Below are 12,724 nucleotides of genomic sequence, written 5' to 3'. Positions count from 1 at the left end.
ATAATATGCCTGCTAGAACAGCTTGTATAAACTAAGTTGGGGTTTTTTAAACTTGACTTGACTTGAAGGTTAAGAAGCATACAACAGCAGATACCAACTATATTCATCCAGCAAGCTGACGTAACGCTTCACTGTAACGTAGCTACTGTACGAATTTAGCAAAAACTGCTTTGCGATGTTAGCAGAGAGGATCGGTTGAAAACTGTAAGCTGGGCAATTTATAAAGTTAGTCCCAGAAGTTTACATAAGGAACTCCAGTCGTTCCTTGGATACTGTTTGGCTCCAGCTTGTGATAAAGTTTTTCTTGAGATTTAGTTATTGTGACAATAGCAAAATCTCAAAAGTCTCCTTTTAATTCAACTCCCAAAACCCATTTCTAGAACAAAAGTGCCATCCACTCATCTTTTCATTTTTCTGTTGTGGCTGTGCTATAGTGAAGAAGGCACAGCTGGGGATTGAGCCTCCTCCTCTCTTTCTCCTTTATACTTCTTTTTTTCATGGTGACCATGTCGCTGCTCTTCGTGTCCTCTTCAGAGTGTCATCCCTCCTGCTGGCAGTGTGCTGGGCCATCTGCAGACAACTGTACGTCCTGTCCCTCCCCGTCCAGCCTGTACGAGGGCCGCTGTGTCCCCACATGCCCACAAGGCTTCCTTATTCAGGACAACCAATGCCAAGGTGAGAGCACATACACACACACATATCTGCTTTTGTACTATTGAGTCACACTCAGTGTCATAGTATTGCTTAGCCTAGATTCTAACCTTAACAGTAAAACACACAAAAAAAAGTCTTTACTTTGCAAAAATGGTCTCGAGGTTAACTGCTCCTTAAAAAAGGAAGTGAAACAATGGCAAACGTGTGGCAAATCCGTCTTTGTTCTAGGCCTTTATTCTTGATTCACTCACCTGTTTCATGATTTCCTTTATTTGCCGGTGTTTAAAACCCGAGACTGAGAAAAGAGATGGGTGCTGGTTCTCAGGACCACATCAACACAAGGCTAATAACTAGTGTTTTATTCAGTATGACCCAAAAAAAATTACTCTCTTTGCATTTGACCCATTCACTCAGTGAAGCAGTGGGCAGCCACTAAGCAGGCACACCGGGGAGCAGTGTGTAGGGACGGTACCTTGCTCAGGGGTACCCGTTCAGTGGATTCGAACCCCCGACCTTCCGATCATGGGGTGACAATTCCACCTACTGAGCTATCCCTGCCCCAAAGGCACCGCTAGGATTCAAACCCAAGATCTCCTGTTTACTAGACAGGTGCTTTAACCAACTAAGCCACAGCACCACCGAAGCACAGGATCAAAGATTTATACAGCTAATAAGTTGTGATGGTTTTGCCTGTAAAGCCGAACTGGCAAGACTTACAGACATGTGAAAGAATAAAATTAAAAATTCATCATTTTTATCTTACATACACAGATTTATTTGGTTTTGGTAAATATCCTGTAAGTATCCTATAAATATCCTAGCTGTGAAATGTATGCGAGTGCTACAGGTAACTGTGATTTGGATGCATGTAGCTGTCTTGCAGAGCGGTAATCAGAATTTATTACTATGTTTGTCCAAACTTTATATATCTGACCCATTAAATGACTCTCATTCCTCAGTGTGGCTCTTAGTGAACACATGTTAACCTTAGCTGGGCTCTTCTCCCCATCTATCCCCCGCCCCTCTGTGACTCGCCTACTTAATGAAAATCCATTTGCTCTAATCTCCAACTCATTACCTCAGCTCGGTGTATTGACTCTGACCTCATTTGAAACAAGATGACCCTTCCTATCTTCCATTTACCAGCTTTATTCTTTGGTCTTTTTTAAATGTGCTAAATTTTATTGTTTATCTTGAAAAAAAACAACAAGAAAAAAACTTTTTGAAGACCTCAGTGGATCACATATTTAAACCTGGCTTCAGTAATTGACCGATGAAGATGGATACCAAGACAGTTAAGAAGAGCGATGAACTCACATCGTCTTGGATTACACAATAAATGGGCTCTGCTTGCTGACTTGGCCTTATCTCCTTCAGTACTGACTGGCTCATTAGAAAGTACCCAGAAGAAGAATTGTGTTTCAGTGTAGATGAGAATACAAGTGGCGTTGGTGACTTTTAATGTGAGGCAATAAAAACGCTGTGTGTTGCTTAAATGCACCAAATGACGTGTAATGTGAAAGTTGTGGCTCATAACGACAAAGCCGGAAAGCATTAGCATCAACTCTGCAGTGCTTTATTCCATCAGCTCTGTCTCCATCTCCTGAAGCCAGCTGTTTGTTAAAAGCCAACAAGAAATTAAGCTCTGACAAACCTGCTGTACACCATCCACCCTGCACCATGCATGAGGCAAAATTAAAGAGTGGCTAATGAACAACCTACAAACTGTATATCAAGGATACACACCCTGTACCTCGTGGCCGGTCTGACTGAGTGAAAAAACGGAGGATATTGCCTGCTGAGCCGAGCCTGGCAGCGACCTGTCAGTCACAAAGTAGTTATGTCCCTGCTCTGCATGGCATCGTAACATAAGAAATGAACACTATGCAGTATGCAGGAAGACTCCAAACCAAAGACTTCATTGTTTTTAGTGACCACCGGAGTGTTCCAACAGCACTAACACGTCCAAGCAGTCCAGTTGAACTGTGGTGTTGTGAGTTTCCATGCGCATATGTAGTATGTCATCACCTGTCTTTGTCCCCCTCTCTCTCAGCGTGCCATCCCTCCTGCCAGACCTGCTCCGGTCCCTCCCAGGCCGACTGCATCGCCTGCCCCCCGCTGGTGTCCCTGCAGAGTGGCCACTGCAGGGCAAACTGCCAAGAGGGGCATTTCCTTAATGCTATCTCTGGAGAGTGCACCAGTAAGTCAGACTGTGTGTAAATGTATGTGAGAGAGAGTACGGATGGTTTAATGCTCATTTATATGCCATTTGCGCAAAGCTTTCATCAAACACGCTGTTTTTTCACTCCGAGTGGCACCCATGGGAGTAGAACTACCAACCTTGGCAGGGAGAGTCCCTTGCTCTGCCCGCTTAGCTTTGCATGATCACACATAGAGACATACCAATTCCTGCGTGTCTGAAGCTCCAGTAATCTGCATTATTCATCAGAAATGCCAGTCATCTTTGTAAAATAGATGCTCTTAGAGTTGGTTTCACTTTCTACTTCAGGGTTTTTCCTGGCTTAGCTTGAGCCTTTAGCAGGGCGACTACACTCGTGAGTACATACAGTCAGGGCGATAGGTCTGTGTTGTATTACTGGGCAGAAATCTGTGCTTTTTAACGTTAATTACAACTATTTAGCTGAAGAAAAATGTCCATTATTCTGAGTAAATGAAATCTCATTTTTCCATACTGAGTTTTTGGGTAGCCACCGAAAACTCCTCGATGAAGTACTTGTACTGTATTTCACTCTGCAGGCTTCTAGATAATTTATCTTCAATATCCACGGGAACAGTTGGACATAAAGCAGGTTTTGTCCTTTTTTTCCCAGAACACTTATTTCAGATCTAAACACCCTATTGAAATTCTTACATCAGTTGTTATCATTTTTATACATATCACCTGTAAGCAGTATCCTCTATCGACTCTCTACTAAGTATAAGCATAAAGTGGATGGAGGCATGGTGGAGGTTTCACTCACATACCATCCACTTAAGGATCCAATAATTAGATTTCATCAGTCTGATCAAATCACAAAAGTTACATTAGGTGAAAATGGGACAATCTTGTTGTTGTCAGCTCAGTTAATATTATCCTAATTGTGTGTGTGAGGACACCCACTCACTGAGTAGTGCACGGTTAGTTTTCAAGTTCGACTCCTTCGCACAGATCTGTGTTATCACTGGTTACAAAGGAAAACCTACAGACCCTGTTAGTTTGAGGCTGCAGTGATAGCAAGGGACTGACTGCAGCTAATAACATCTATTGAGTGTGCTGAAAACCTCTGATGTTCAAAGAGACCTTTAGTATGAATAAAAAGACACTTATAATAGACTTTCCCTTATTTCCAGTTCTCTAAATGTTGGCATTAAATTCATCAAACCTATAGACAAATAAAAATACCAGTAAGTGCATCACAACTGATTTTTGTTGCTGATTAACTCCCCGGCATCAAATAATCAAACCTACTGACAGACTGAAACTGAAAAATCTGCAGGATTAATTCGATAATGTGAATTATAGCAGCTGCTCTAGTTAGCCAATCAGCTGTCTCGAAATAAACCACAAATGCAATAAAAAGGCTTTTATATGGTAGCTTGTTTTCACTGAGCTGACGGTTATCATGCATATAATATATTTTTGCATACATTTTCATCCCCATTTATCAAAAGAAACTGTGACAAATGGAACTAATAATCTTTTGCTGCACAGATGGAGGAAACGGCTGTAGTGTAGGTTATAATGCGTGCCTTTCACAATGTTAACTCTCCACATTGAAACATAATGCTTGGTCATAAAATGGTTTTTAAAAATTGCTCAGTGAACAAAGTTCAGTATAAACTGTAATAGTGAATGGTCCTTACAAGCAGGTGTATTTGAGGAATTCTGTGTGAATCCACTATTATCATTCCTGATGCATCACTGCACTGAGGCCAAAGCACTGTGAGGTGTAATTGGCTTTGACAAAACAGCAAAATCTGATAGGAATGAAAACAAGCTGAGTTTTTAGAGACACATTTTTACACCAATGTGTAACAAATAAATCAAAATAAAAAAATAATGGTGGCCATAACCTAAATCTGCAGAATAAAGTGAGTTAAAATAGGAATTTAAAGTAGAGAAAAACACATTCCTAACTAGACCCTTCCCCTCCTACAAGTTACTGGATAAAAGTTTGTGGCTCCCGGTTTCAGAGAAAAATCCATGGAGATAACGGTGAATTGTCATGAGATCTTTTCTCATAAACACCAGCTTACGCTTCACTTCCTCCCCACTCGTCTCCTTCATTGTCCCCAAAATACGCTGCTTGTCTTTGGCAGGCAAAGTGACAGAAGATAAATAGAAAATGTAAGATTAGTTTGTGTGTGTGTGTCCTCTGATGTTGTCCTCCTTCTTCCTTGTTAATGAAATGAGTTTTTACCAGGCTATAGATTATAAACAGGCATATTTACAAGATGAGAAGTCAGCATGGAGGAGATAGTGGAAGGGTAAACAAAATCTGAGGGGGAAAAAAAATCGACTTTTAATTACAGTTTTTGATGACGCGCATTGTTTGGAGATGTAAAACGGCAACAAGATTTAGCCCCACTCGTACGTGCACGTGTGCGGACATGCACGGCTGGCTCATGTCCACACACACATGTACGCAAATACACAAGAAAATAAACACGGTGAAACAGAGACACACACAACCTAATCTCAAATGGGTCAAGCTCAGCCAAACTCTAGTTAATAAAAGATGCCTTTTGGCACTTCTGGGCCACAGAAATACCGGGGTCATCATTTCTGCATAGTCAGGACACACACACACACACACACACACACACGTACATACACACACACGTACATACACACAACCTGCCCCTACGAGCTCTAATTCTTATACTCATAGCTTCCAAAAAACATTTCTACATTATTTCTTCTCTTTCTCACATGCACACACGGAGCCTCAGATTACCTCGGTCCATCCTGCGCTACCATCACTGTTACACAACTCCTTTGGGCAATTGAGGCTTTTCTTCTCAGTTGTGAGTTCACACGAGAGCAGCCATCAGACGGAGATGCCTCCTTTTATTCTCCTGCTGTCCGTCTCTCTCTGTCACACTCTGTTTCTCCTGGTCTGTGTTGGATCTTGAGGGACTCTCCTTTCATCAGTATTCAAAAGCACAGAGAGTCCAGTCCCATACATATGCAGCTGTTCCTTCTAGATTTGCCAGATTTTGCAAGTTATTTGTGATGTTTTTGCAGAAATGTTCGCATCTGCTGGAGATACAGACCAACAGGTTGTACCTGTAAAAATTACGTGTTTCTCCCAGTTTAACTCCTTTTAATTGACCAGTATTCAGTTACTGGTTACTCAGCTCTTTCTTTCAGTTACTTGTTTCAGTTACTGCTTTAACGTTTCCATGTGTGCGACTCAGACTCTGGCAAAAGTGACTCAGCCAAGATGGGTGCTAAGATACAGGTCTGTATTTCCCACTTATGCCAGTGGCCTCAGGTGCATGATGGGAGATAGTGATGAGTCAGGTGTGTGTAGAGATTAAGAGCATGTGGGTTTGGTTTTCTGAAAGTGACCTAAATCTGCAGTACAGCTGCACACTGTAAGAAGTGTTACTGTTATTAGAGAGAGGATATCCTAATATGGTCCTCTCAGGAACACAGGTTCACACTTAGATCTAGGCACCTGCTGTTCAAACCTTCAGTTTGCAAGGAGCAGCCAGTCAGAAGAAATTTGATGTAAAGCTACAAAATTATGTTTAACTTGACCTGTGAACCACTGAAGAAGGCAAATACAGTCTAAGAATGAAATATACAAAGTTGCAAATGATCACAATAGATCTCCTGAAAGACTGTTGGTTCTTCATCTCAACATTTTAGTATAAAGATTAATGAACTCTGCAACAATCTGGAGCTCCGTAGACTTTTACTTCAGTCTCTGTTTTATCGTAAAGATAATAAACAGATGGAATCGGCCAAATTCTTGCAAAGGGCTTGTTGTAGTTCCTCTCTATGAGAGTTCCCAACGGTACTTTCACTCTGGCCAGCCTGATACCTCTTGCTCTCTTGCCCTCTTCTCTTCTCTCTCTTTCTTTTTTTTTAAAGCTTGACTTTTAAAGTAAAGACAATCAGCTTCTGAGCCAGTGATGAAGAAAGATCTGAGTTTCAAATAAAGGAGTGTTTGTGGAACGCTTTCACTCAAAATTTACAGCTGCGAGAGTTTTTTTGCATCATGATTGTGCTGGAGCCGAACATGTGAGGTTTAAAATAGGCCTGCACACATGAATGCATCACCATAGAAACACAGCATGCCAACAATGAAATGAAAGACATGGGATCGTGTTCTTTTTTTTTTTTCTTTTCTTTTCTGCGTGGTCAACTGAGAATAAAATCCGTCCATGGAAACGCATTTAAGAAACGTTGGCGCCTACGGCAACAGATGCTGCGAATGTCTCTTTTCAAGCATCTGTCAAGTGCTGATGCTGAAGGCCAGCAGGAATACGAGCGGTTTAAAATGGGTTACTGCTGATTGTGTTGCTCAGTTTAGTTGAAATATAACTTTTTTCCCAGCTTTGAATGCACAACTGGTTTGTTTTTTTATTATCATTTGCCATGTAGCACTTTCTCATTTCACGTATTGGTTACTTTTTTACCTTGAAACCAGTTAATTGGAGAAAATGGAGAAAATAGACAGGACTGAGTACTGTGTACTTGATTTTTAGCAGTGCAAACAGTCGAGGTGTGATTGTAGGAAGCAACATGTGAACTTACAGAGGTCTTTTTGAATATCTGCATTAGAAAACATTAAATAGATGACCTTACATCATAATTAGACCCTCAGGGAATCATAGTTATTTTACAGGTTGAATAAAAGCATTGGCTTGTAATTAAATTGCTAAATGTGGAAGTCAATTGACACGGCATTGTGAAAAGGGTTATTACTTTATTGTGTTATTTTTTTTAATTTTTTTTTTTACATTTTGCTCCAGGGAAGTACTCACAGATAATTGCAGCTCAGGCCAATTGAATGCACTGCATTTGATGCATAAATACTATAATTACTGTGAGTGTCATTACAAAATGACGCTGAATTGTTTCCTGATTTAGTGTTTTAGTCTCGTGTTTTGTTTTTTATGTCTTTAGCACTTTTCAGACAAATCAGATGGAATTAAAAATGCTTTTCAAGCAACGGACAAAAGTAAAATTGATCGGAGTCTGTGCACAGCAAAAAACTATTTAACAATAAAAAATAGGTAGTTAAAATAATAAAACAGAACTTGCTTTCAGGAAACATAAAAACATAAAAATAACATTAAAATGACATATTGATTATATTAAAACAGGAAAACTGAACGAAAGAATGATAGAAATAAAGTATAGAAATTATTAAATTATATTAATTTAATTTAGATCTAAAAATATCCAGATTTCCAGCTCCTCTCACTTCCTTTCAAACGTTGTTCAGTGGCTCTCAGCAGCATCAGCAAATGTTTGTCTTCTGCTTTGTGAAGCAGCTACAACAGGAACACTGGAGCATCTGAAGGATCTTCCCAGCTCATGAAACCATACCATAGTTTAGGTAGTCCGTCCATCTTGTGGCGAGGGTTTAGATGAACCTGCAAATCAACAGTTTTGCCTTCACTCTTTTTGTTTTTACCACAACAGGTCAGCACAGCATCAGCCTGACTGTCGACACTACACCAATCCATCTGTCAATCTCCTGCTCCAACCTCCCCTTACTAGATAATTCTCACCATAAAGATATTGAGACCAAGTACAAAAGTGATTATATCCACAAAATTGGTGACAGAGGGCGGCCCTGGTAGAGTCCAACATCCACTATGTTTCAGGACCAGTGTTGGTCAAGTTACTTGAAAAAAGTAATCAGTAACTAATTACTGATTACTCCCCCAAAAAAGTAATCCCGTTACTTTACTGATTACTTATTTTCAAAAGTAATTAATTACTTAGTTACTTAGTTACTTTTTAAAAACACGATTTACAACCTGAAGAGGTGATAAAGTGATAGATCTTTCAGCCCAATTCTACTTTTTCTACATAATCCATCATACAAAATGTAATCAAATGGAAAAGTCTCTTTTTTTAACTTGTTTTATTAGTTTTAATCTTTTAACTTTATGCATCAAGCAAAACATTTAATTATATGCAACATTCTCTGACTTGAATAAATTAGTTTAACATTTAAACCTATTTTCTACACATTCCAGCACATAAAATAAAATATTTTTTGTGTTTTCACTCACTCTTTCAAACAGATGCAAGTAAAACACAGCAGAAAATAAATAAAGTCAAAGACTCAGCGGTCCTGTTGCTCTATTTTCACCTGTAAAGCAGGAGCAGGGTAGGCGGAGGGTTACCCTGGTGCAGGTGTGCTGCGGTCAGTTGAAGAATCCGCGCGAGTGTCTCTGTGAGTTTCCCATCACGTCGTAGCTACTCGGTGCTTGCTCGGAAGTTTAGGGGTTTTTTTCGCTGTAAAAAGAAGTTTTCTTCCCACGCACGATGGACGCTAATGTTTTTGTCCCTTTTTATGGAATCAAACTCAAAGTAAGGTCAGTACTTCCACACTTTAAACGCTGCACGCTCATACTCTCTCCCGCACTCGATATATTATCCATTGTTGATCTGCACACAGCTGCTGTCACCAACGTCGCACTTGCCTACGTCACTGTCATGAGACATTCTCGCAAAAAAAATCACGGTTTTAGTAACGCAGTAACGCAGCGTTCCTACGGGAAAGTAACGGTAATCTAATTACCGATTTTGCAATAGTAATCCCTTACTTTACTCGTTACTTGAAAAAAGTAATCAGATTACAGTAACGCGTTACTTGTAACGCGTTACTTGTAACGCGTTACTGCCCATCTCTGATTGCCTCAAGGCCTTATGACATCCTCCACACTATGCACTTGAACATATAAAAGTGATGAGCACCTGTTTCGTTCAACTTTGTTACATCTCTTTGTTACCCCCCCGGCCTCTGACCCACTGAATGGCCCACTGAACGATTGAACTACCCACTGAACTGAATTTGGTGGTGAAAAATGTTTCTTATGTTAATTTAAGAGCTGTTAAAACTGACTGGCCAATTGTGACCGGAACACTGAAGTAAGGGGTGGGAGTGCACACAACAGGAGGGCTAGTGGAGGTGAGATCAGCCTCACAGGACCATACAGCTTCTACATCTGCTTTTATTACACCTGTAACTTCCAATAAAGATGATGTCATGCGTATGCTCTTCCGTCAGCTCTGGCGCCATCCCCGCTCTCAGACTCCCTAAGAAATACATTTCATTTACTTCCACCGAGGCACATTAGTGTCTTGATTTTCTTGTATGACTCTCATTAAATAAGTTTCTATTTCATGTATCGCAGGGGAAGCAGAGAAAGAAAGCATGATATAGGATAATGTCTCGTATAAATCCAGCACACAGGAGAATACCACCATCCTGATTGTGTGCAGGGCATTTATAACTCTAGAATCCCTTTTCATGTGCTTCAAAAATGGTAACTGTGCCATAAAGAGGGACTCTAAGGGCCCAAATCAATACCATTTTAGTTTTATATTCAGTTATAGGCTGCACAGTCAATAATCCCTGACGCCTGAGTTATCTTATCTCTGCCACAAAGCCATTTGTTCAGCGCTGAGAACTGGATCGCCCGGAGAGTTTTGGCAGGGGAAAATGCTGATGCGTGTTTTGTTGTAAAGTGACGTGATATGAAAGGTGTGAATGTGCGATGACGGTGGGGAAGTTCGTTTTTCTCTTCTTTTCCTTCTTACACTTGGTTAATATCGGACCTGCTTCAGAAATATAGTATGACTCACCTGGGCAGATGCCAGGTTTAGAAGAATGGAGTGTAAGTACCTGTCAGAGGAAACGCTGCGCTGTAGGCAGTAATCGGACTTTCTGAGTTAAAGGCAGCTATTCAGAAATAAGTAAGAAGATCAAAAAGCTGTCAGACGTGGACAGGACAAACATTTTTCAGAGCCTAGGCTCACACTCTCGGAAAACCTGCATGAACTATGAAGATTTGTTTTGCTGAGCAAAGTTGGTGAAGAACTCTAACCAAAAAAACTTAAACCAGATAACCACAGGCTTGCCTAAACCTTAACCCCTCTAGATATAGCAGATGATAAGTGTAGGGTAAGCAGGTCTGAACAAACTATATGTGGGACAGGCATTATATCTGTGTGGGACATCAATCCAATCCAACTTTATTTATATAGCACTTTAAAAACAGCAAAGTTGACCAAAGTGCTTTCCAATAATAAAACAGAGATAGCAGTTAAAAACCATACATTAAGCAGACAAGGAAACAAATATAAATAACAATAAAATGAATACATAAATGAAAAAGACGATAAAAATAAATCAGTATATATATTAAATATTAAAACATGAGTAAAATAGACAATAATAATGCAATGAATAAGATGAACAAAATAAAAGGATTAAGAGTGACCAACAGCTGACTAAAACTGACTACAAGCTGACATCAGTTTCTCAGTTGTCTGTGCTCACTAAAAGGCTTTGGGGAAAAACAAACGAACAAAGCCAGAGGCTGCCGTTTGGTTTATTATACTTTGACAAATGTATTGGATAGATCTGACAATCTAAATATTACCTCAGTGTAAAACCTCATCATGAAACTGAACCAGAGATTCGTTCGTTTAGTATGTTTAAAACATGAAGCTTTCCGAGAAATAATGTTAATGTGTGAAAATACATAACTTAAATCCTCCCACTTGTAATGCAGCAGTGTAATAACAACCGAACCAGTGTGGTTAGAAATGCATTAGCATAAGTGGGCGCCTATTTTGTAGTTTCTCACTTTTTCTTCCTCTTGAGATCTTTGATTTCTTTTTTTAGCTGTTTAGTTCCAAACAGCATCGCATATACCTCACTGAACATGACCAAAATGCAAATGAAATAAAGATCCAGGGCAATGTGTGGAAATATGCAGGAGAAATGCAAATCTGGTGACTCATTAGGGTGCAGCGTTTTCCATCAGTTCACTTGTGTTGATTTTAAACTGAAGGTAAACTGCGTTTTTCCTCAGGGCTTGACTGACAGGGCAGTATCATCTTTATAAAAAAAAAAACAATACACATCCAAACATGCACTATGTTCATGCACAGAAAATAAATCGATGAAAAACAGAAATCTAAAGAAAGAAAAGCCTATGAATACGTGTGTTTAGAAAACCATGGAAACTGTGAGTAAAATAAAACATGCCTGCAGGGGAAGGAAAAAATCTTGTTTTAGCCACATGAATAGAAAAAGAGGCAGAAGAGTCTTTTTTCCCCTACTTGGTTTAAAATTGAGGTCACGTCCAGTAGAAGCAGTTTTTGACGTAATCAGGCAACTTGGGAGTTTTGAATTACGCAGTTGAGTACGCACACCCACACTGGGCTTGTGGTTTTGCTTTTACTTATATTTTACTGTTTTTCCCATCTGTGCTGCTGCAGATTGAAACACTTATAAACTCTTTCACAAGCATAAAAGAGCTTAACTTTGCTGTTTCTACTCTAAAGTTGTGATGCTTTATAAAAACAGAATTTAATGTTTCAAAAATTTCACAAACCCATATTTTATTCGCACGTGAACATTGAAAAGATATTGCTTGTTTAAGCTGACAGATATCAAAGAAGAGTAAGAACATACCTTTACCTTTACACAAAGTCTATGAAAATGCCAAAGCAAAGCATCCACAAGTGTGATTACAAACAAAGGCTGGAAAACCAACAGAAGACTACAGTACAGTGCAACAAAGACCAAAGGAAAAGCGAGGCGTAAACACAGACATTGAGGGCTAATGGAAAATGAGACACAGCTGAGCAGTCTTGATGCATGCTCAATCATCCAGGTAAGTAAATCCCAAATAGTTGATTCTGTTCATCTGGACGTAGCGTTTTCAGTTTCATTTCGTCACTCATCCAAGTGATTTCTTCAGACTTCAGCTGAACAAATCAATGATGACAAGACACTGAAACTAAAACTAAGAGACTAGAAAAATAAAGCAGGAAACCCAAAACAGGAAAACTTCTAACACA

At 39.7% G+C, this 12,724-nt stretch overlaps 1 protein-coding gene and 1 non-coding gene across 2 annotated transcripts in view; one reads left to right on the top strand and one right to left on the bottom strand.

Moving 5' to 3' along the window:
* fras1 (Fraser extracellular matrix complex subunit 1) overlaps positions 1-12,724 on the top strand; it is a 299,016-nt gene that overhangs the window by 169,877 nt on the left and 116,415 nt on the right. Inside the window, exons 18-19 of the mRNA XM_085476387.1 lie at positions 535-675; positions 2,708-2,854. Of these exons, the coding sequence (XP_085332513.1) occupies positions 535-675; positions 2,708-2,854 (288 nt within the window). The remainder of the gene's footprint in view (positions 1-534; positions 676-2,707; positions 2,855-12,724) is intronic.
* On the bottom strand, positions 1,218-1,291 carry trnat-agu (transfer RNA threonine (anticodon AGU)). The gene has a single exon. It is a non-coding gene; the product is annotated as a tRNA-Thr (tRNA).

Source organism: Copadichromis virginalis, linkage group LG12 (assembly GCF_057382275.1).
Source record: "Copadichromis virginalis isolate Kocher_CV1m ecotype Utaka linkage group LG12, C_Virginalis_male_GT1.1, whole genome shotgun sequence".
In the NCBI taxonomy this organism is placed as follows: Eukaryota; Metazoa; Chordata; class Actinopteri; order Cichliformes; family Cichlidae; genus Copadichromis; species Copadichromis virginalis.
This window is presented reverse-complemented; position numbering and strand designations above follow the sequence as displayed.